At 43.0% G+C, this 24757-nt stretch overlaps 1 protein-coding gene across 1 annotated transcript in view; it reads right to left on the bottom strand.

The window, feature by feature from the left end:
• Positions 1-24757, bottom strand: part of adamts17 (ADAM metallopeptidase with thrombospondin type 1 motif, 17) — a 459909-nt gene that overhangs the window by 79152 nt on the left and 356000 nt on the right. Inside the window, exon 17 of the mRNA XM_080214008.1 lies at positions 7562-7719. Within this exon, the coding sequence (XP_080070134.1) occupies positions 7562-7719 (158 nt within the window). The remainder of the gene's footprint in view (positions 1-7561; positions 7720-24757) is intronic.

Genomic DNA, 24757 nt, shown 5'->3' on the forward strand with positions numbered 1-24757 from the left:
GGTGAGATTGGGTGGTGAGGAGGGGTTGGGAGATGGTCCAAGCAGCCTGCACTCAGGCCTTGTAAACGTTTCTTGCTGCACCCTAAGAAGGGGTGAAAGAGCAAATGGCCGATCTCAGGGTTGTGGAACTGGGATCACTCTTCCCAGGTATACTGGGTGCTGAATCAGGCAGTGGCTGGATGTAAATCCTTTTATATTTCTGAATTGAGAGTGAGGTTTGAGGTAATTTTAAGTAGTATTTATGCTACTAGATAGTGACTCTGACAATCTTGATTAATAATCTAGTAAACATGGTAGTTTCAGAATTTGGATTTGTTTTTACAAAATTTGAAACAGTCTGGGATCAGTAAAACTGACAACGAAACTGTCAGAGTATTTTTATTTCTTTTTCCTTAGGATGTGGGTGCTACTGGTTTGGTCAGTATTTATTGCCCATCCCTAATTACCCTTGAACCACTGCAATCCCTGAGGTGTAGGTATCCACAATGCTGTTAGGGAGGTGACCCCAGGATTCTCACCCAGTCACTATGAAGGAACGGCTATATATCTGAGTCAGGGTAGTGAGAGGGGAACATGCAGTTGTGATCTTCCCGTGCATCTCCTCTCCCAGGTCTTCCAGATGGTTGAGAAAAGACAATTGTTTGACGAATGTCCTTTAGGGAAGGAAATTTGTTGTCCTTATCTCATCTGGGCCTAGATGTGATTCCTGTCCCACACCAAGATGATTGACTCCTAAGTATCCTCCAACCATGGGTGGCACGGTGGCACAGTGGTTAGCACTGCTGCCTCACAGCGTTTAATGGATTGGATCCGACTCCTGGCTTGGATCACTGTCTGTGCAAAGTCGCATGTTCTCTCCGTGTCTGCGTAGTTTCCTCCCACAGACCAAAGATGTGTTGGTTGGAAGCATTGGCCATGCTAAATTCTCCCTCAGTGTACCCAAACAGTCGCCAGAATGTGGCAACTAGGGGATTTTCACAGTAACTTCATTGCAGTTTTAATATAAGCCTACTTGTGACACTAATAAATAAACTTTAAAGTAACCTGGATATTGGATCAAACCATGATTCCAATGATTAAAGAGAGTAGTTCACCATCAGCATTCCAAGAAAGTGACATTGAGCAATAAGTACCAATTCTGCCTGTGACACCCACATCTGGACAATGAGTTTTTAAAAATCCAATCCTGCAAATTATCACAAGCAGCTCCTTGTGTTCAGGCCACAGGCCTCAATTCAAAAGAAAAGGCTGGTGTTGTCGGGTTTATTAGCCAGTTTTTGCTAGCTTCTTACATTGCCACGCATATGTAACAGCTTTAATTGCTGGACATAGATGCAGCTGTAAGATTCAAACCCACCAGAGTTGGTCTCCTTTCCTGCAATGAGACAAATGACCTTTAAAACTGACGCTAGAATGCCAAGGCACAACATAAAAGTCAGAACCACTCTAACACTGTCATTCTTTATTCAAATAAACATTAGTGCAGGAACTGGCTTGGATTATTTCCTTCAGATCTAAATCCTCAGCTGAGGACTTCCTAGAATTGTTAACTTGAAATTTGCAAAGTTGGAGCCACACACCAGCTGCCCTGCCACAGCCAATTCTGGATGAACTGATTTAATAAAGACACAGCCCACAATGTCAATACCTTATTGAGATTGTTCTCATTATTGCTTAGTCAACAATCTCCTGCAATACTTCAGCTAAATGGCAATTAAATCTTTGGTTCACATTTTACTTTCTGCATCATAATCTGGTTCAGACACCTGAGGTTAAAAGCTGTTTCTAACAGATTAGAAGAAGAATGGATAGAGGGTACCGTCCACTCTGCTTTCGACCAGTAACAATACTCCGTGTGTCTGCGGGGTGACAATGCGAGCACAGCACTCTCGGGACTCTGTGTTTGCCCACCTCACTCTCGATCACCCTTCGCGTTTGGAAGTGACATTTTGAAAACATCATTCTCAGGATGGTGCTGTCGCTGGGCACTCATTACCACTTCCCATTTGCCCTTGAGGTGCTGAACCTTTCCTTGAACCGCTGCAGTTTGTGTCGAATAGATTAAAACTCCCAGCAGTGAGAATAACACCATGATTTTCCATCTTAAAAATTATATTCTTGAAGTAAATGATGGCAGCTCACTCCGGCTAGTCTCACAGAGCCAGGGGCTTGAATTTGGATGTCAGATTTGGAACAAAATATCACAGATCCATGATAGAAAATGCTGTCAGGTACTGGGTAATCGGATACAGTAATTCAGCTGCTTCATCGCTCTGTGTACAATCAATTAAAAGCTCACACTGACATTTTAGCTTGCTCTCACTGTAAACTAAAACTGATTAATTTCCTCAAAATTTCAAAGCCTAAGAAATTGCTACTGGCTAGATTTTTCTATTCATGCCTGTCACAGGGATGGTAAATGTAGCTTCTACACAGTGAAAACAAAAACATTCTAGAATGATGATTAAAGCATGCTTTCATCCAGGCTTGTCCAACCATTTTATGTGTGTGTGTGTGTGTGTGTGTGTGTGTGTGTGTGTGTGTGTGTGTGTGTGTGTGTGTGTGTTTTGGGGGGGTGCTTTTCCTGGAGACAGATAAGCAAATTTCAGAAAGATAGTGGCCAAGATTCTCAGTGCTCATTCACCGCAGACACAAATCCCGTTTTGGTCACAAACTCTCATGAGAGGGCCAAAATGGGAGTGCGCTGGGGAGATTTTCCTCACCCGCTGGTGACATCATCAGATTCACGGCCAGCAAGGGCATGAAGCTGATTAATAATTTTGTGTGGATTTAAATATTCCTAAACAACAAAACACCATAGCTTCTGGCGGTGTCAGATGCCCCCCACAACCCTACACCCCCACCCCGCCAGCATATCATCATTCTGGTGGGAATCACTATTCTCTCCAGCAGTCGAAGTGACCACAGTGGGAACATAGAGATGGACAGGAGCACAGTGGGGCACCGACAGATTGACACCCCCAAGGGGTGGGGCAGCAATGGGGGGCGCGGTGGTGGTGGTGGTGGTGGTGGTGGTGGTGGTGGAGGGGGAAGGTGACTTGCCGCTGGTGGTGGATTGGGAGTGGTGAGTCCAAGGTCTGTGGGGGGTGGCAAGGGTGGAGGATCACCTGTCTGTTAACTTTGAGATCAGGGCGCAAAACACGGCCCCTGCTTTTTTTTGATAAAGCTTCAGAAGATCTGGAGAGGAAAGCTAACTTTCTCTGGGGAGAAACTCACTGGTTTTTAGTCAGAACCTGACACTGTGACATTTTTTGGAACCATTTTGCCCCATTGTCTGGCAGTACATTAAACATGCGTATGAAAAGAAACAACTGACTGAGCAAAAAGTTAAACAATAAATTGATAATTTCAAAAAGAACAATAAATAAAGACGACCATTGAAGTGTGAAAGGATGAGGTTGTGTACGTCCAACTCTCTGCCAGCCTTGAGGCCTCCACTCGTTCACTCACTGTGCGAGTGAGAGTAGGCGAATTGGGCTGCAGTGGTGAGCATGAATGAGAATGTTGGATCAGGAGAGAGAGAACCACACAGACTCTCCACTCTCTCGCACACACTCCTTCAACTGTCTCTCACGCACACCCGCCCCGCTCTCTCACGCACACCCACCCCGCTCTCTCGCGCACACCCGCCCCGCTCTCTCGCGCACACCCGCCCCGCTCTCTCGCGCACACCCGCCCCGCTCTCTCGCGCACACCCGCCCCGCTCTCTCGCACACACCCGCCCCGCTCTCTCGCGCACATGCATACACTCACCCTACTCTCACACATCCGCTCACGGGTCCCTCACACTTTGAACCCTTCTATCATTCCTTCTTTCACGTGCACTCACCCCTCTTACACATACTCTCCCTCTTTCTCATACTCACGCCCGTCTCTCAAACACAAATTTCTCTTAAACAAACTGCCCTCTCATCCCACTATCTCCTTCACACAGGCACACACATGGAGCCAGGGGAAAAGGTGGTGGAGCCGGAGGTGGGGGGGGAGGGGGGAGAGAGAAAGAGAGAAAGAGAGAGAAGAGAGCCATGGAGAGGGGATGGAGTTGGGTATGGGGGAATACTTGGGAAGCAGAAGCCCAACACCCCTAGTCTCTTTCTCTCTCTATCCACCATCTCTCAGGTTCCAGTATTCGCCGTCCCACCACTCTCAGCTTCCAATGCTCCCTTATTTGTTGATTGCTAGTCAGCCTATTAGCTGCAAACACGGAACAGCAATGACCTGTGATTGGAGGAGCAGTCCACTGCAGAGATATTCACCCTCCCTAAACTATTTTACCGGCTTTTAGAACAAAAACTCCAGGGCCACAATTCATGACCACCACCATCCCGTCCCCACCCAGCCCCTTAAGTAGATTTGCATTTCAATCTTCAATTGGTCAAAATGATGCCTGATGCCAGGTAGATTTAAAGAGTGCAACAGCTGATATAGACACAAGCTCCAGACTGGAGTAGAAATCTGCAACTCTCTTCTCCAAAAGGCTTTGGATATAGGCGGGAGGTTAACTGAAGATTTGAAGACTGAGTGATCGATTTTTGTCAGGCAAAGATATCGAGGATTCTGAAGCAAAGGCAGGCAAATCTGGATGAGCTATAAATCATACACAATCTGGATGAATGGGGCCAGCAGGCTTGAGGGACTGAATGGCCCTTGTCTTGTTTCCATGTTCCTCAGACAATTGTTCTGTGACATTGAGTTGAGGGGGTTGAGCTATGAGGAGAGGCTGAATAAACTGGGCTTGTACTCGTTAGAGTTTAGAAGAATGAGGGGAGATCTCATTGAGACGTATAAGATGATGAATGGGATGGATAGGATAGAGGTGGAAAGACTCTTCCTGCTCAAAAAAGACAGTAGGACTAGGGGGCACAGCCTCAAGATAAAAGGGGGGCGGTTTAGAACGGAGTTGAGGAGGAACTTCTTCCCTCAAAGGGTGGTGAATCTCTGGAATTCTCTGCCCGTTGAAGTGGTGGAGGCTGCCTCGCTAAATATTTTTAAGACGCGGGTTGATGGGTTTTTGATAGGAGAGGGGATTAAGGGTTATGGGGAGAGGGCGGGAATGTGGAACTGAGCAGCGACAGATCAGCCATGATCTTATTGAATGGCGGGGCAGGCTCGAAGGGCTGGATGGCCTACTCCTGCTCCTATTTCCTATGTTCCTATGTTCTAATATCCAAAGGCCACTTGTACACATGAACAAGATCATAGATAGCTAGATCATAGATACCCTACAGTGCAGAAAGAGACCATTTGGCCTATCGAATCTGCACCGACTACAATCCCATCTAGGCCCTACCCCCATATCCTTACATATTTACCCACTAATCCCTCTAAACCTACACATTTCAGGACACTAAGGGGCAATTTTAGCATGGCCAATCAACATAACCTGCACATCCTTGGACTGTGGGAGGAAACCGGAGAACCCGGAGGAAACCCACGAAGATACAAGGAGAATGTGCAAATTCTACTCAGGCAATGACCCAAGCTGAGAATTGAACCCAGGTCCTTGGAGCTGTGAAGCAGCAGTGCTAACCACTGTGCTACCGTGCTGCCTCTTAGTGAAGCAGGTAATTTTTTCCGGACAATCCACAGTGGTTTCATGGTCATCAGCAGATTCTTAATTCTAGTTTTTTTTATTAAATTCAAATTCCACCATCTGGCAGGATTCGAACCTGGTTCCCCAGAACTGAGTTTAGCTGAGTTTCTGGACTGATAGTCTAGCAATAATGCCACTAGGCCATTGCCTCCCCTTATGAGTCGGGGCAGTAGTGGCAATCTGCAGGCCCATTACTGACCATTTCTCTCCAGTTGGGGTGTAAAGAAGAAAAGGAGTAGAGGTCCCAGGGCCAAACAAGCAAAGCAACAGGTTTCGGCAATGGTTTTAGCAGAGGATTGTTGGGTGCTGGACTGCTCCATCAAGCATGATAATAAAATAGGATCCAGGACAGTTTATCAATGTGGAAAGATATTTGAAAATGAAGTAAAAAATTTGGGACAAAGCAGGAGAATGTGACTACAAAGAACAAAAAAAATTACAGCATAGAAACAGATTCTTTGGCCCTCCAAGCCTGCACTGATCATGCTGCCTGACTGAACTAAAACTCCTACCCTTCTGGGGACCATACCCTTCCATTCCCATTCTATTCATGTATTTGTCCAGACGCCCCTTAAAAGTCGCTATTATATTCGCTTCCACTCCCTCCCCTGGCAGCAAGTTCCAGGCACCCACCACCATCTGTGTAAAAACCTTGCCTCATACATCTCCTTTAAATCTTGCCCCTCATGCATCACTCTCCCAGAAAGCCTGTACAAGTCTGATGGATCAAGTGTCCTCTTCTGAGTTGTAAAATTCTCAGATTCTATTTCTTCTCCTGTGTTTAATGGATATGCCATTGCAATACAGCAGAGCAAACACTTTACTGGATTAATATAACATTATAAACTAATGGTGCACGGGTAGGACATACCCTCTCATGTACATATGAGTTAAATTAGTGTCACACTGGATTAGCAACTTAAAGGGGGTAATTCCTCATGATCAGAGTTTAGAAATTGTCTCTTCAATAAATCTGACAATTTATCAGCTGGCACCAGGAAAAATTGTCCTGGCTTGTTAGTGAATCCGTCAGAGCAAGGGACCTGCCACCCTTTTACAACTGATTCTTTATGTGCTTTGAAGTGATCAAAGAACATCAGGGCAGTTGGTGATGGGCAATAAATGTATCCTTAGCAGCTTCACCCACATTTAGACAACAAGCGTGCTTAACCTGCAATGGGGAAATCAATGGTATGAAAATTGGCTTTTGTCTCCCAGAGGGGACCCTGGCAGAATGGTGTTGTTGCTTATTTTTCTCTCTCTCTCTCTCTCTATGTGGCAAACCCTAATGTTAGCTGGACACCAATGTCAGACACCAATGTCATACAGTCCTCAACAATTAAGAGACTCTTGCCAAGACAATCACTGCTAATGTGACGTGCTTGTACCAGATCTGAATATTAACATGCGACTGTGGCCAACATGCAACACGTTTCCAAAAAAAAGTATTAAATTATGGAAATCAGCAAAATACTGTGAATGCTGGAATCTGAAATAAGAAAAAAGCACGCTGGAAAAACTCAGCAAGTCTGGCAGCTTCTGATGAGTCCTGTGGTCTGCAACATGCCCAAATTAAGACTCAACTTTGAGTTCAGCAGCTTTAGATTGTAATCTTTCTCCTTCATCTTAGACCCCTTTTTAAAAATTATTCCATTCATATATTGCCTCAATGTAAACCCCATCTCCACCTCTCACACCTGGCCATCAGTGCTTTGTTCTTAAAATGGTGACATTTTATTGCAATCTCTCACAGCGACACTTCAATCTCTAACACATTCTCCTGCTCTTCAGTTCTGACAAAGAGCCAAGAGGACTCAAAGCATTAATTTTGTTTTCTCTCCTCACAGATGCTGCCAGACCAGTTGAGTTTTTCCAGCATTTTCTGTCCTTGTATTAAGTTAAGGAGTTGGGAGATCGGCTTACTAAAGGAAAAGATTAGGGAGCTACCATGATGTGAAGTGGAGTTTTAGTTGGTCCCTTGGCAGACATCTTTTCCCACAGCCCTCGTCGCACGTAACGGACTGTAGTTCCTGCCATTGGAAACTCTCCAGGGAGCTCAATCTTCCAGTCACTGTTGATGGATTGTTTTGTGGAATCTTTTAAAGCTGATGAAACACAAATATCAAACAAATTTACTTGTGAAACACTTGTGATAAAACATCTTTTTCATAGTTTGGGAGAAATCAGCAAAGCGCCTCATGGAAACACTTAAACAGCTGGCTTAGGATGTACATCCTCCACAAGAATTTCTAATAGATTTGAAAAGTGTCTGAAATGTGGGTGGGTGTGGATTATTGGCAGGGCCAATATTTTAATTTTTTTGAACAGCCGCAATCCAATTGAATAAACTAGGAGTGGAACTGTGGCTTGATTTTTCTTAAGGTCCCCATCTGGTTTTGCTAAATAAAGGCCAGTTGGCTACTTCTCCAGACAGAATCAGACAGCTTCTATACAACTTTTCCTAGAGGCTGTCAAACAGCCTCATTACAACTGTCCACTGAATTACTTAAATAATAAGTAGAGGACCTAGATTTGGCCATTTCGGCAACTGTGGATCAAGGATAGTAGCAGTCTTTAGGGAAATGTAGGTGATTCATTTTTCTTGGATTATGAGGTCAGGCCACATGGATTATGTGGAACAATTTTGACAAGGGTGCAGGATCAGAGAGATCTGGGGTAAATGTCAACAAATCTTTGAGAGTTGCGGGGAAAGCATACACGTATATTCAAAAAATACAGGGGAGCCCAGGCTCCCCTAAAGCAAGGCACTGACTACTAAAGCAAGGAAATTTGGCTAAACACTGGCTGGGTCTCAGTTGGAGTATATTCTTCAATTCTGGGCCTCTCACTTACAGGAGGACTTCAAAGTCTTGGAGAAAGTGATTTAGTCGTACGATTCCAGGAATGAGGGACTTCAGTTATGTGGAAAGGTTGGACAGGATGGAGTTGGAGCATTGAGCAGAGAAGGTTTCTTTTTAAACTTTATAAACTAATTTGGACTGTGGGAAGAATCTGGAGCACCTGAAGGAAACCCAAGCAAACTCCACTCAGATAGTCACCCAAACTAGGAATCGAACCTGGATCCCTGGCACTGTGAGGCAGCAGTGCTAACCATTGTGCTACCATGCAGTGAAGCATAATGGAGATGCTCAAAAACATGAACTCTTTTGATCGAATAAAGTGAAATTCCAGTGGCAGGAGGACCAATGAGCAGAGGACACAGATCCAGGGTGAAATACATAAGAATTAAAGAACAAAGAAAATTACAGCACAGGAACTGGCCCTTCGGCCCTCTAAACCTGCACCGACCATGCTGCTTGATTGAACTAAAAGCCCCAACCTTCCAGTAACCGTATCCCTCCATTCCCATCCTATTCATGTATTTGTCAAGACGCCCCTTAAATGTCACTATCGCATCTGCTTCCACCCAACACTGTGTAAAAACCTTGCGTCAAACACCTTTAAACCTGCCCCTCACACCTTAATCTATGACCCCTAGTAATTGACTCTTCCACCCCAGGAAAAAGCTTGTTTTAATACAGCCAGTTATTGGATCAGGGAAGTGAATGTACTATTGACAAGTCTGCAGCTGATACAAAAATAGTTGGGAAGGCAAGTGGTGCGGATGACACAAGGAGTCTACAGAGGATATAGACAGTTTAGGTGAGTGGGCAAAAATTTGTCAGATGGGATATAATGCAGGAAAATGTGAAGTTATGTGTTTTGGTAGAAAGAATGAAGGAGGTGAATATCTTTTAAATGGAGAAAGACTGCAGAAAGCTGCAGCACAGAGGGATTTGGGAGTCCTCGTGCATAAATCACAAAAAGCTAGCATGCAAGTTCAGCAGGTAATAGAAACATTGAACATTACAGCACAGTACAGGCCCTTTGGCCCTCGATGTTGTGCCGAGCTATGTCCAATCCCAAGATCAAGCTATCCCCTCTTTCTGCACTGTAGGGTTCTATGATTCTATAATTCTGGTGTGCTCCATGTGCCTATCCAATAACCGCTTGAAAGTTCCTAAAGTGTCCGACTCCACTATCACAGCAGGCAGCCTATTCCACACCCCAACCACTCTCTGAGTGAAGAATCTATCTTGGACGTCCCTCCTATATCTCCCACCATGAACCTTATAGTTATGCCCCCTAGTAACAGCTACATCCACCCAAGGAAATAGTCTCTGCACGTCCACTCTATCTATCCCTCTCATCACCTTATAAACCTCCATTAAGTCGCCTCTCATCCTCCTCCGCTCCAAAGAGAAAAGTCCCAGCTCCCTCAACCTTTCCTCATAAGACCTACCCTCCAAACCAAGCAGCATCCTGGTAAATCTCCTCTGCACTCTCTCCAATGCTTCCACATCCTTCTTATAAATGAGGTGACCAGAACTGAACACAGTACTCCAAATGTGGTCCCACCAACATCCGGTATAGTTGCAGCATAACTCCACGGTTCTTAAACTCAAACCCTCTGTTAATAAATGCTAACACACTATAAGCTTTCTTCACGGCTCTATCCACTTGAGTGGTAACCTTCAGTGATCTGTGGATATGAACCCCAAGATCTCTCTGTTCCTCCACATTCCTTAGAACCCTGCTGTTGACCCTGTAATCTGCATTCAAGTTTGTCCTACCAAAATGAATCACCTCGTACTTATCAGGGTTGAAGTCCATCTACCACTTTTCGGCCCAGCTCTGCATCCTATCAATGTCTCTTCGCAGCCTGCAAAAGCCCTCCACCTTATCCACTACTCCACTAATCTTGGTGTCGTCAGCAAATTTACTAACCCACCCTTCAGCCCCTTCTTCCAAGTCATTGATAAAAGTCACAAATAGCAGAGGACTCAGCACTGATCCCTGTGGTACACCGCTGGTAACTGGCCTCCAGTCTGAAAATTTTCCCTCCATCACTATCCTCTGTCTTTTATGATACAGTAAAAAGTCTGACAACACCAGGTTTATGATACATTTTATGATACAGCCAGTTACTTATCCAATTGGCCAAATTTCCTTCTATCCCACACCTCCTTATCTTCTTCATGAGCCTACCATGGGGAACCTTATCAAATGTTTTACTAAAATGGGAAAACAAATGGAATGTTGGCCTTTATGTCAAAGGGAATGAAGTATAAGTATAGGGAATTGGCACTGGAGGTAATCCAGAGAAGGTTCACTAGGTTGATCCTAGGTTTGGAGGGAATTTCTTACAAGGAGAGGTTGAGAAGGTTGAGCAAGTAGTCATTGGCGCTTTGAAGAATGAGGGGTGATCTTATTGGGTCATATAGGATTCTCAGCGGGGGTTGACAGGGTAGATACTGAGAGGTTGTTTGCTCTTGTGGGACAGTCTAGGACCAGAGGGCACAGTTTCAGAGTATGCGGTTGGCAATTAAGACAGAGATGAGGAGGAATTTCTTCTCTCAGACGGGAGCGAATTCTCTACCCAGATGGATGTAGTGGCTGGGTCATTGAGTATGGGTGGCATGGTGGCACAGTGGTCAGCACTGCTGCGTCTCAGTGCCAGAGACTCGGGTTCAAGTCCCGGCTTGGGTCACTGTCTGTGTGGGTTTCTCCTGGGTGCTCCGGTTTCCTCCCACACACTGAAAGATGTGCTGGTTAGGTGCACTGGCCATGCTAAATTCTCCCTCAGTGTACCCACACATGTGCTGGAGTGTGGTGACTAGGTGATTTTCATAGTAGCTTCATTGCAGTGTTAACGTAAGCCTACTTGTGACTAATAAATAAACTTTATGCTCATGGCTAAGATAGACACATTTTTAATCAGTGAGGGAATCAAGGCCTATGAGGATAAGGTAGGAAAGTGGAATTGAGGAGTATATCAGATGAATCATGTTCTTCATTGATGATGGAGCTGGCTTAATGGGCCGAATGGCCTACTCCTGCTCCCACATCTTATGGTCTTATTGTGTATTATGATCTGGCATGCACTGTTTTAAAGGGCAGTGGAAGCAGATCTGATTTCAAAAGAGAATTGGATAAACATCTGAATAGAAAAACACTTCCAGGCACATGGAAAGTGAGCTATGGAATGGAACTATTTGAATGTGGTCCTACACCTTAGGTGGAAAGGATGCAAAAGCTAGTGGTTTTTGCTGCCAAGTAAACCTGTTGGACTTTAACTTGGTGTTGTGAGACTTCTTACTGTGTCTGCTCTTTTACTACATGGTTCTACAGTTTAGGTACTTCACCAAGGGTGTAGAGTGGTACTTTCCATTTGATTGATCTTAAATCAGATACAGAGCTGCTGAAGAGTGACTGGGGGTGAGAATGTTGATGGTTAGAATGATGTGGAAATGCCACCGCTGGACTGGGATAAACACAGTAAGAAGTCTTACAACACCAGTTTAAAGTCCAACAGGTTTATTTGATAACACAAGCCACAAGCTTTCAGAGTGCTGCCCCTTCATCAGGTGAGTGAAGCAGCAGTGGTCCTGATGAAGGAGCAGTGCTCTGAAAGCTTGTGGCTTGTGCTACCAAATAAACCTGTTGGACTTTAACCTGGTGTTGTGAGACTTCTTATGATGGTCAGAATGTGCAGGGAACAATCAAAGTGAATAGACACTTCATTCTACAGTGCCTGATTTACTTTCCCACTGAAAACGAGGCAGTGTAAAACGGGCTGTTGATACACTAAGTCCTGGCAGAGGATCATTTCAGCCTCACTGTTTGTACAAGTAAAACATTCTTTCCAGTGCAATAAATGTGGTTGGGGTATGTCCTTGAAATGGAAGCTCTCTTTGATTTGATTTATTGTCACATTTATTAGTATACAGTGAAAAGTATTGTCTGTATAGCACGCAAGAAACAAAGCATATTGTTCATAGAGAAGGAAACAAGAGAGTGCAGAATGTAATGTTATTGTCACAGTTAGGGTGAAGTGCAAGAGCAACTTAGTGTGAGGTAGGCCCATTCAAAAGTCTGATGGCAGCAGGGAAGAAGTTGTTCAAATCGGTTGATTCACATCCTCAGACTTCTGTATCTTTCTCCCGACAGAAGAATGTAGAAGAGTGTCTGGGATGCGTGGGGTCCTTAATTATGCTGGCTGCGTTTCCGAAGCAGTGGGAAGTGCAGACAGAGTCAATGAGTGAAAGGCTTTGTGTGATGGATTGGGCTACATTTACGACCTTTTGTGGTTTCTTGCGGTCTTGGGCAGAGTAAGAGCTATACCAAGCTGTGATACAACCAGAAAGAATGTTTTCTATGGTGCAAATACAAAAGGTGATGAAAAGTCATAGCAGACATGCCAAATATCATTCATATTCTGAGAAAGTTGGAGCCTTTGTGAGTTTTCCTAACTATAGCATCAGAATGGGTGGGATCAGGGCAAGTAGTTGGTGATCTGGACACTGTAGTTTCAGCAGTTACTGTATCATGATTACCTTACTTCATCTTAACAATGCCTACGTGTTGAGTAAGTCAACAATTGCAAAGCACAGAATTGGTGGACTGGAGAGGTTTTGAAGACTGGTTGGGCTGGACCAGATATTGAGATTACCCCACTTCTCAAGAGAACCAACTATAGAGAGATTCACATTCAGCTGATGTCAACAAAATGCCACAAAAAAGAGGAATAATGATCGATCCCATGTAAATGTTGGCACTTTAAAAGCCCACTAAGTATGGCTGGTTGGGAACTTCACATTCTTGTGATCCCAATTCCTGAGTTTAATATTCAGGGTATGTGCCCAATTGTGTAGTTAGACTCAGAGTAGTCTACTACAAGGGGAGGTGCGGAATATAGATGAGACCCTGAGAATTTTTCAGGAGCAAAGGGGGTTGGTTCATTGTCCACCTTTGTCAGAGCCTTCTTAATATCCAAATCAGTTTGTGAGGTGTGCAGAGTGAGGGAGCTCCAGCATTTAAAGGCATGATAATGGCAGGATAATTAACAGTTTATGGAATGGTGGCACAGTGGTTAGCACTGTTGCCTGACAGTGCCAGGGATTCGGATTCGATTCCAGCCTTGGGGCACTGTCTGTGTGGAGTTTGCACGTTCTCCCTGTGTCTGCATGGGTTTCCTCCAGGTGCTCCGGTTTCTTCCCACAGTCCAAAGATGTGCGGGTTAGGGGGATTAGCCACGGTAAATTGCAAAGTTACAAGGATTGGACAGAGGAAGTACTCTGTCAGAAAGTCGGCACAGACTCAATGGGCCAGATAGCCTCTTTCTGCACTGCACAGGGATTCTAATGGTTCTACTCTTCCCACCATTGAATGTGGAAGGCAGAATTTGTGAGGAGCTGCTTCTCCAATCATAGATTCTGTCCCTCCCATCTTGCTGCTCCAGCTCTCCCAATCACAGAATGCCTCCCTCTCACTCTTTTTGTTCTGATCTTGTCCTTTTACCTTGCTGCTCTATCAGGTTTTCTTGGGCAGCAGCACAGCCTGGATGTTGGGCAGGGTGCTGCCCTAGGCTGTAGTGAGTCCTCCCAGCAGCTTCTGAGCTTCTCAACATTGTGGAGTAGGGCTGAAGTTGGCAGGGGATGTCATCTTCTTGTCCTGGGTTGCATTATCAGCCAACTCCTGGATTGACAGTGATCAGATAGGTGGGGATATGGCCTCGACATGCTTGACACAGTGTGTCTTGCACACTGCACCATAGCTTGGTGGGTACAGCTGGTGGGGAACAGGACACCGGCTCTACAGGGTCTTGGTTTTGTCCTGAGCAAGTATCGGCCTCTCCTGTTAGAGGGGAGCTGCCACGGCCACTACGCACTCTCTATTCCTGCTTGTTCCCCCAGCAGTGGAGGCTTGCTAAGCACCTGCTCAGGGATGGTGGGTCTCCATCTATTACGGGCATAGTTTCAACCGTGATAAGACCGTACCTTTAGGGTTAGCACTGGTGGGCAGCAATCCAGACTTTGTGTGCTATTTTTTCAGTTGTGTGCCATTCCCCTTAGCAGAACAATAAGTGTGTGTAATCTCTGCTCTCTTGCATTTTCCTGTTTCCCACCGGATTATAATTAAAAATTCAAGTATCGGTAATCTGCATGGGAATCATGTGTGATTCCAGAGGAAGCTTTTTATTGGCGAACCCCACTGTCAGCTTATAGGGCAGCAGGGTGGGTTGTAAAAGGGTCTCCTGGTCAAACAGGGAGGTTCTGCATCAGTTCACTTATAAATATTTCACATGCCAATGGTTTTATTTATTCATGTGTGTGTATCATCAATATTTGTTGAGACCAGCTTAGTCAGTGAGCTAAAGGCGTTGAAGGTTACAGGAGAGTTGTAGACATTTTCTCTGTAGTGGAAGAAACAATATTGTGTTTCGTTGTTTCCGTTTGTTAAAAATTCATGTTAGTGCCCAATGACATACTCATAACTCTGAGGGATACTGGCTCTCCCTACTATGCTGGAAAGTGTGTTGACCACGATCACTCTCAGTGGGGATAATTGAAACGTTGTACGTGAACTCAAAACCCTGTAAGGAAATGCACCCACATGTAGGCCGTACTGACCCTGCTCATTAGGCCTCTCAATTTTGAATCTTAACTGACTGTCCCGACCCGCCTCCCCCACAACAGCCAGGACACCTGGAGTCAGCTGGGTAGGAAACAATGATATGGGTTGTCCTTTGGTTTGGGAAGCCAAGAAAATTAAAAGTGAAAAGCAATTTAGATGCAGATGGTTAAAGCCATAGAAATGGAGGTTTCCTTATCCAACATACTGACAGAAATCTTGTACAAGGGGCAAGATGAATAAAGCCATCCATAGAAAGCTATGTTGATAATCGATTCCTGTGGGACAATGTCCATTCAATGAGATATTTCACTGAAAAAAGGCTAAGAACAGACTTAGCTAGCATAACAAAAATGTTAGAGAGGAGGCAGATTTCCAAGATATGATGGGTTGACAAGTCACCAATTATCTGACTGTTTTACGAAAAGAAATACCTACTCCAAGATATTGCTGAATGCGTTGGAAGAACGTGTTGCGCTTTGTGTTATAATAACAAAATGGAAAACTAATTGTTGCTTTGTAATTATGTGTGCGTAAGTATAGCAGAGGAAAGGCATTATCTATAATTTTTTAAGCACATAATTTTATTTCTGTTTATTTGGATTGGAAATGTGTCCTTGATTTTTTTTTCCCTGAAGCTTATTTTTAAAAGAAAGGAAGAGGAATCTGTCAATGTGTCAGCAAGTGCACATTTTGGGAATTACTTTGCGAAGCTATTTGCCTTTTTAAAGACTGGTGATAGTTATTGCCTCAAACTCAAAGAGTCTAAATGGAGACAGCTGGAACAGTTGCCTATGAGGAAATTATATGGAATTTGTGGGCAGAGTTCTCTGATCTTGTCCATACTCACCTGCTCCTGACTATACTCCCATCCCCTGACTATGATCCCCCACCTCCCGGCTACACTCCCACCCACCGACTGCACCTCCATAACTTATGATCCCCGACCTGCCGACTACACCTCCACCCCCCAACTACACCCCCTGCCCCCACCCCCCGACTGCAACCCCAACCCCCTGACTGCAACTGCACTGCCCTGACTGCAACTGCACCCCCATACCTCGACTACACCCCCACCCCCTAGACTACAATTCCTCCACCTCCACAATACACCGTCACCTGAGGACTAAGTTCCTCAGCCCTCCTGATTGCATACTGACCCCCCCCTGACTAAGGTTCCCACCCTCCTGTCTACACCCCCATTTCCTGACTACACTCCCACTTGCAGACCATCATCCCATACGTTGCCCACCTGCCAATTACGTTGTCCACCTACCAACTACATTTCCTTCCTGCTGACTACATTCCCCACCACCTGGCTGCACAATTACCTGTGGAGAGGCATGGTGGAATAATGGTTACCACTGCAGCCTCACAGCGCCAGGGACCCAAGTTTGATTCCCGGCTTGGTTCACTGTCTGTGCGGATTCTACACGTTCTCTCCATGTCTACATGGGTTTCCTCTGGGTGCTCAGTTTCCTCCCACAGTCCAAAAAACATGCTGGTTAGGTTGACTGGCCATGCTAAATTACCCCTTAGTGTCAAGGGTTAGTAGGGTAAATACGTAGAGTTATGGGGGTAGGGCCTGGTTGGGACTGTGGTCAGTGCAGACTCGATGGGCCAAATGGCCTCCTTCTGCACTATAGGGATTCTATGAAGACCTTACATTGCTTTTGTCTTTATGTGCTGATCCAGCTTCTTACTTCTGCTATTGGCCTCAGAATTCACATTATAACCATTCTTTTGGTAAACAAATTGCTCTTGAATTTCCTATTAGTGATTCTCTGATGGTCGCACTTGCAAGTAGAAATATTATATCTATCTTATTAAGCCCTTTGTTACAGTACCGAATGAAGCCATTCAGCCTACCATACTTGTGCTGGCTCCCCAAGAAGCCATTTGTCTAGTGCCACAAATCCCTGCCTTCCACCTGTAGCCCTGCGCTTTCTTCCTTTTCAGATAACAATCCAATTTCCTTTTGAAAGTATCTACTGAACCGGTCTACATCAGCGATTTCCAGTTCCTGTGTGGAAATGTTCCTCTTTGTGTCTCCATTGCTTCCCTGGTCAAATTGTATCAAATTTGAGCCCTCTTGTCCTCATTTTCTTTCCATTAATGGGAACAGGTTTTGCCTATCTACACTGTCCAGATCCTTCACGATTTGGAATACCCTGATCAAATCTCCTTTCATCAATCTCTTTGAGAAAAACAGTCCCAACTTCTCCAAACGATCCACATAACTTAAGTTCCTCATCCCTGGAACTAATCTCATGAATCTTTTTGCACCCTCTCTAATGCTTTCATATGTTTCGCAAAGTGTGATGCTCAGAACGGGATACAATGCTCCAGTCAAGGCTGAACCAGTTGAGGCTGAACCAGTATTCTTTCCAAATTTAACATAATTTCTTTATATTAAATACCTCTATGTGTCATAGCTTAGCCTTCTTTTTTCTTCTAGAAAACAAGGCATCAGTCTATACAATCTTTCCCGATGGGTATAACTTCTCAGTTCTGATATCATCATTGCAAATCTACTTACAATTTATTGCCTCTATAGCATTTTGATAAGATTAGGGCTACAACTATTCACAATACTCCATGTGTGGTTTAACCAAATACATCCACCACCAAAAATACAAATGGATAATGGAAATAAAAAAGTTCTAACTGGTAGTGTGGAACCATATATTGTCACTAAAATATACTAAAAACTTTAAATGAACAAAACTGAGGTTGAGATTTCTTTCTGTACATATTAAGTGAAAATTAACACTTGCGCTAACCCTCTGGAATATATGTTCAGCAAAGTGACATCGGAAAGAACAAATTGTTACAACATGCAGTCCATTCAAATAACTAATAATATATAGAAATATATATTCAACAATTGTTTTCATAAATAGATCAAATTACATATCTATTTCTCTATGTGGAGGAGAGTTTCATTCAGCCCCCTGAACGTGTCCTGCAATTTGATCATGGCTGATCTATATCTTAACCACCAATTTCACTAAAAGTCATGTTTCAATAGCGGTCCCAGGCTTCAGGGAATAAAGAGCATGTTAGTTTGAAAATAGCTTACCTGCTCAATATTTCAAAATCAAACAAATCACTTGAGGGATTAAAAATCAAATCGCTTTTCAAAAATAAATGTTGCATTTATTGATTCTCAGGCTCTGTTGTGTTCAGAGATTTGAAGCATAGGGAGAGGATTTGGCCCATGTGTCTATCTTGGTGTTGTTAGTGCCCTGGAGCAAAACCCCAAATTACATCAGGAAGCCAGAATTAAGAAAATTAAGGGAATTAAGAACAAGAGGAAAAGACAGAAAAGAGAACAAGGCAAGTGATAGACAGAGAAATCAAGGGCCAGAGCAAGATAAGGACCGAGTAAGAGATAGTAGGAAAGGAAAGGGAATGTTAAAAGTGCTCAGTTTAGGGTTTGTACCTGAATGCTTGGAGCATTCAAAATAAAACTGATGAACTAGTTGCACAGATAGACATAAAGGGGGATGACACAGTTGGCATTATGGAGACATGGCTCCAAGGTGACCAAGGATGGGAACTAAACATTGAAGGTTATTCAGTGTTTAGAAAGGACAGGCAGAAACGAAAAGGTGACGGAGTTGCACTGTTGATCAAAGATCAAATTGATACGATATTAAGGAAGGATATTAGTATAGATGAAGTGGAATCTAAATGGGTCGAGTTAAAAAGAACAACAAGGGACCAAAAAAAAATTGGTCGGGGCGTGCTATACAAACCACCAAACTGTAGTGGTAGCGTTAGGAAAAGCAATAGACAGGAAATCAGAGATCAGAAATCTGTGATTATGGGTAACTTTAATCTGCATATAGATTAAGAGAGACAAATTAGTCACAGTACAGTAAAGGAGGAATTTTTGGAGTGCGTACGGGCTGGAGTTCTGGAGCAATACATTGAGAAACTGACAAAGGAACATGCCATCTTGGGCTGGGTGTTGTGCAATGAGAAAGGATTAGTTGGCAATCTAGTTGAGAGAACCCTTGGGGACAAGTGATCGTAATATGGTAGAGTTCTTTGTCAAGGTGGATCCTGACTTGGTTGATTCTGAGACCAGGATCCTGAATCTCAATAAAGGTAACTATGATGGTATGAGGCATGAATTTGCAATGATGGACTGGGAAATATTACTGAAAGGAAAGACACTGGACAGGCAATGATAGGAATTTAAAGAACTCCGGGAGTTGTTTATTTCTGTTTGGCGCAAGAGTGATAAGGAAAATGTGGCCAAACCATGGATTACAAGGAAAATCAAATTCAATGAACATTGAACATAGAACACAGAAAAACTACAGCACGAACAGGCCCTTCGGCCCACAAGTTGCACTGATCATATCCCTACCTACTAGGCTTACCTATAACCCTCAATCCTATTAAGTCCCAGAAGAATGCAGAAGCATACAAATTGGCAAGAAAAAACAATAGGCCTGAGAATTGGGAACAGTTTAAAATTTAACAAAGGAGGATCACGATATTGATGAAGAAGGGAAAAATAGAGTGTGAAAGTAAGCTAGTAGGGAACATAAAAACGGACTGTAAAAGTTTCTATAGGTATGTAAAAACAAAAAAATTGACAAAAATAGGCCCCTTACAGTCTGAAACAAGAGAATTCATAACAGGGAATAAAGAAATGGCTGAGGATTTAAATTCACACTTTGCTTCAGTCTTCACAAAGAAAGACATGAATAATGTACCAGAAGTTCTGAAAGAAACAAGTTTTAGTGAGGAGCTGAAGGAAATCAGCATCAGTAGAGAAATGACTTTGGGAAAATTGATGGGATTAAAGGGGGATAAATTTCCAGGTTCTGATAATCTTCATCCAGAGTACTGAAGGAAGTGGCTCTGGAAAAAATAGGTCCATTGCTGGTTTTTCCAAAATTCTTTAGACTCTGGACTGGTTCTTATAGATTGGAGGGTAGCTAATTAAGTCCGCTATTCAAAAAAGGAAGTAGAGAGAAAATAGGGAATTATAGACCAGTGAACCTAATGTCAGTACTGGGGGAGTTGCTAGAATCCATTATCAAGGATTTCATAGCTTGGTATTTGGAAGGCATTTGTATAATCAGACAAAGTCAGCATGGACTTACAAAGGGGAAATCATGCTTGATGAATCTATTGGAATTCTTGAGGATGTAACTAGTAGAATTGACTGAGAAGAACCAGTGGATATGGTTTATTTAGACTTTCAGAAGTCTTTCAACAAGGTCTTACATAACAGCTACTATGTAAAGTTAAAGCACATGGGATTGCAGGTAGTATCTTGAGATGTATAGAAAGCTGGTTAGCACATAGGAGCAAAGGAGCACAGATAGGGTCATTTTCTGACTGGCAGGCATTGACTAGTGGGTTCCTCAGGGCTCTGTGCCAGGACCCCAACTGTTCACATTATATATTAATGATGTGGAAGAGGGAACAGAATGTATTACCTCCAAATCTGCATATGATACTAAGTTGATTGGGGGAGTGAGCTGTGAGGAGGATGCAGAGATGCTTCATGTGATTTGAACAGGCTGAACGTATGGCATTTGCATGGCAGATTTCTAATATGGGTAAATGTGAGGTTATCCACTTTGTTAGCAATTATAGGAAGATAGATTATTAGCTGAATTGGTGTAAATTAAGAGAGGTGGATACGTAGCGAGACCTTGGCATCCTTGTGCATCAGTCACTGACAGTAAACATGGAGGTACAGCAGGCTGTAAAGAAGGTGCAGGGACGTTTTGCTGCAATTGCATTGGTGAGGCCACATCTGGAGTATTGTGTGCAGTTTTGGTGTCCTTATCTGAGGAAGGATGTCCTTGCTATAGAGGGAGCACAGCGAAGGTTTACCAGGCTGATTCCTGGGATGGCAGGTCTGACATTTGAGAAGAGACTAAGTTGGTTAAGATTATATTCATTGGAGTTTAGAAGAGGGGGACAGGATCTCACAGAAATTTATGAAATTCTAACATAGTAATTTCTAGAAGAAATTAGATATTACTCCTGGGGCTAAAGGGATCAAGATATTAAATGTGATAATCAACCATGATCAAAATGAATGGTGGAGCAGGCTCAAAGGGCCTAATGGCCTACTCTTGCTTTCAGTTTCTATGTAACTCACCAAGGCTCCTAAGGCAGCACCTTTCAAACCCACGACTGCTACTATCTAGAAGGACAACAGTAGCAGACACATGGGAACACCACAAGTTGGTGTCCTCACTCAACAACCTGAATTAGAAACATATTGTCATTCACTGTCACTGGGTCAAAATCTTGAACTCCCTCTCTAACATCCAGTGTGGATGTACTGTTACATATTTAAGTGGTTGCAGATTGCTTTAAGAGCTGATCATATGATTTGATGGTGATGTCATTACAGTGTTGCAGCGCTGTCGTTTTGCTTTCAGTTTAAGTTTATTTAAGTCTATTTGTTAGTGCCATAAGTAGGCTTACATTAGCACTGCAATGAAGTTACAGTGAAAATCCCCTATTTGTTCTCTGAACAAGTAAAAGCTCCAAGAATAATGTGTTGTTGTTATTTTGCATCTATGTTTGCAATCACAGCCTTTTCTTATTAAAACCCACCTACTTTAACAAAATTAGGATATTACAAAAAGCAAATTGGCGACGAGTCAGAATTTCATTTCATTGAAAACATTGAGAAAAGATCCTAAGTAAAAGAAAAACAACATTTTGTTCTCAAACATTAGAAGGCAGGGGAGAAGCAATTAAAGGATTAAAGATTGAAGTGCTAGTGCTAGTAGGACAAGTAAGCAAAAGCTCTCCCTGCAGTTTTTAAAGAGAGGTTTTTGTTTCAAATAGAGAAGGGTGAGATTTGAGGCAGTATCTAATATATTTGAAAAGAAGGGATGCTTTGCTGTATGACTGGGGCCATTTAAAAAAATACACCAAGTTAACAGCCAAGGGTAAAAGGGGGAGCGTTGGGAATGCAGTAAAAAAAATTGTACAGTCTCAAGTGGCTAGTGCATGCAAAAGAAATGACAGGTCACTTAGGTTCCATGGGCCTGTTCAATGAAGATAATGAATCATGGAGCTCCTATGTTGAGCGTTTTCAGTATTGTGCAAGCGAATACAATTGCGAACGAGTTTCCTGTTTCAGTTTTTCCTCAGTCCAATAGGAAGTAAAACCTTCGATTTGCTCAAGAGCTTGGTTCTTCCAGCAAAGCCAGGAACCAAAACAAACAATAACTTGGCAAAGATCCACGAAGGGCAATACTCTCTAAAGTTATTGATCATCATGTTTCACCAAAGCAATCACATGGAAGGTGAAAGTATTGCTCAGTTTGTGGCAACCTCCAAAAGGCTGGCACTGCATTGTGAGCTTGGTGAGTCATTAGAAGATTGTCTTTGAGATTGTCTAGGCAATTCAAAGGAGACTACTGACTGAACAACGCTTTGATTATAAAGATAGCAATGGAAACCACAGTTTCGATGGGAATAGCTGCTAGACGCTTCACAATTTGCAATGAAGAAGAACAAGTTAGGGACTGCCCATTAGCATGTCACAGATGTGCCAAAATGGGCTATTCAGTGACTGAGTGCTGGATCAAGGATAATCAATACAAAATTGGGGCAAAATAGGTCATATTGCAAAAGCTTGTTGGGCTAGGCCAGCTTCTCCTGAGAAGAATATTCACAAGAAGAATCTGGGTATCTTCAAATAGAATTTACAACATGGGAGAAAAGGATTACAGAACATCCAGAAATACGATGAAGGGATCCAGCTGAATGTCCTATCAATCCAGGGTGAATCACATAGACATTGGGTGATTCAGAAGTGGACAACCTATTAGAATGGCAGTGGATATTGGCGCTGCTATATCTTTAATTCAGTACAGTAAGTGAGGTTTTGCAAACCCAGGCAAGTTACGGGGGTTACAGATAGTGCGACATGAACCCAAGATCTGTACTGTCTGGAGACAATACACATCTCTGTAACCTGTGATCAGTGCTCCATCCACTCACATTGTCAGCCACTTCAGGTCTTGAACAGCAGGTTAGGTGTAAGGATTCGCATTCTAATCAGTAATCTCTAAACTGTCTGTGCTTTATATGCTCTGTCTGAGGCCAGAACTCTCCATTCACCTGACGAAGGGACTAACCCGAAAGCTTGTGAGTCTATTATCAAATAAATCGGTTGGACTAAAACCTGGTGTTGTCAGACTTTTTACTGATTTTAAAACAACCATAAATCAGCTGTTGTGTGCTGATCAATATATGTTTCCTTTATTTGAAGACTTGTTTGCTGGGTTATCAGGTGGACAGAAATTCAACAAGATTTATCTTTCACAACTCTATTTACAAATGAACGTTAACCGCTAAATCATAACCATTGCTTACCATTGCTCCTTATAAAGGTCTTTTTCGTTATAAAAGATTACCTTTTGGAATAACGCCTGCACCAGTCCTATTCCACAGATCAATGGATCAAATTTTAAGTGGCCTCTCTGGTGTAAATTGTTACCTGGACGATATTCTAATTACAGGGTCCTAGGAAGAAGAGCACCTGAATAATTTAGGAGCAACACTAGAACGTCTTCAAGCACAAGGTCTGCATATCAAGAAACAAATGTGACTTTTTTCAGATGTCATTCCAGTATTTACCTCATGTTATTGATAAGAAAGGACTAAATAAAGCACCTAAAAAGATGGATATTATTTTAGAAGCACCATGTCTGTCAAACATGACACAGTTAAGGTCCTTTCTAGGATTAGTAAATTATCATGGCAAATTTGTTTCTAACTTAGCCACATTATTGAAACCATTGCATAATTTATTCTGTGCAAAATAGTCATGGGGCTGTGTGGGAAAGAACGTAAGGATGTCAAAGATGGTTTGCAGAAGTTTGAAGTGTCGGTTTATTTTAATCTGAAGTTACCATTCATACTTGCTTGCGACAGTTCACCTTATGGAGTAGGGGCCATAGTTTCACATAACATGCCTTTGGGAGAAGAACGAACAATAGCTTTTGCTTCATGAGTTCTGACCTGAAACTAACTACGTTCAGCAAGAAAAAGCAGCATTGAGCATATTTTTTGGCATACAAAGGTTTCATCATTATTTATACGGTTGTAATTTCAGGTTGTTGACTGATCATTGACCCTTAACTACTATTTTTGGGAAGTATAAAGTTGTCGTTAGCTGCTAGCTGTTTGCAAAGATGGTCACTGATCTTATCTGCATGCTCCTATGATATAAAGTATAATCAGAGTGCCATGCTAATGCTGATGCATTATCTCTCTTATCTTTATCCATTGAGCAGATACCACCAATTAGTTTTGCTAATATCCTTTTCTTTCTACTAGATCATTTTGCCTGTGACAGCTTCTCAAGTTCAGAGGCATACCAGAAGTTATCCTGTGATGGGGAAGGTGATGGATATAGTATCGAATGGAACGATAGCTAGAACACATAGCCCACATCCTGATTTCAAATCATAGGTATCAAGAAAGTTTGAGTTGACCATCCAAGATGGGTGTCTATTGTGTGGAATCCTAATGATCATTCTTCCTAGTCTGCGTGGATGAGCTCTTGAACACCTACACAAAGAATAGCATGGTATAGCCAAGATGCAGGAATTAGCATATCGTTTCTTTTGCTGGCCTGGTCTGGATGCTCAGATTGAAGAA

This window comes from Carcharhinus amblyrhynchos, chromosome 28, assembly GCF_965287045.1.
Source record: "Carcharhinus amblyrhynchos chromosome 28, sCarAmb.v2.hapA, whole genome shotgun sequence".
Taxonomy (NCBI): domain Eukaryota; kingdom Metazoa; phylum Chordata; class Chondrichthyes; order Carcharhiniformes; family Carcharhinidae; genus Carcharhinus; species Carcharhinus amblyrhynchos.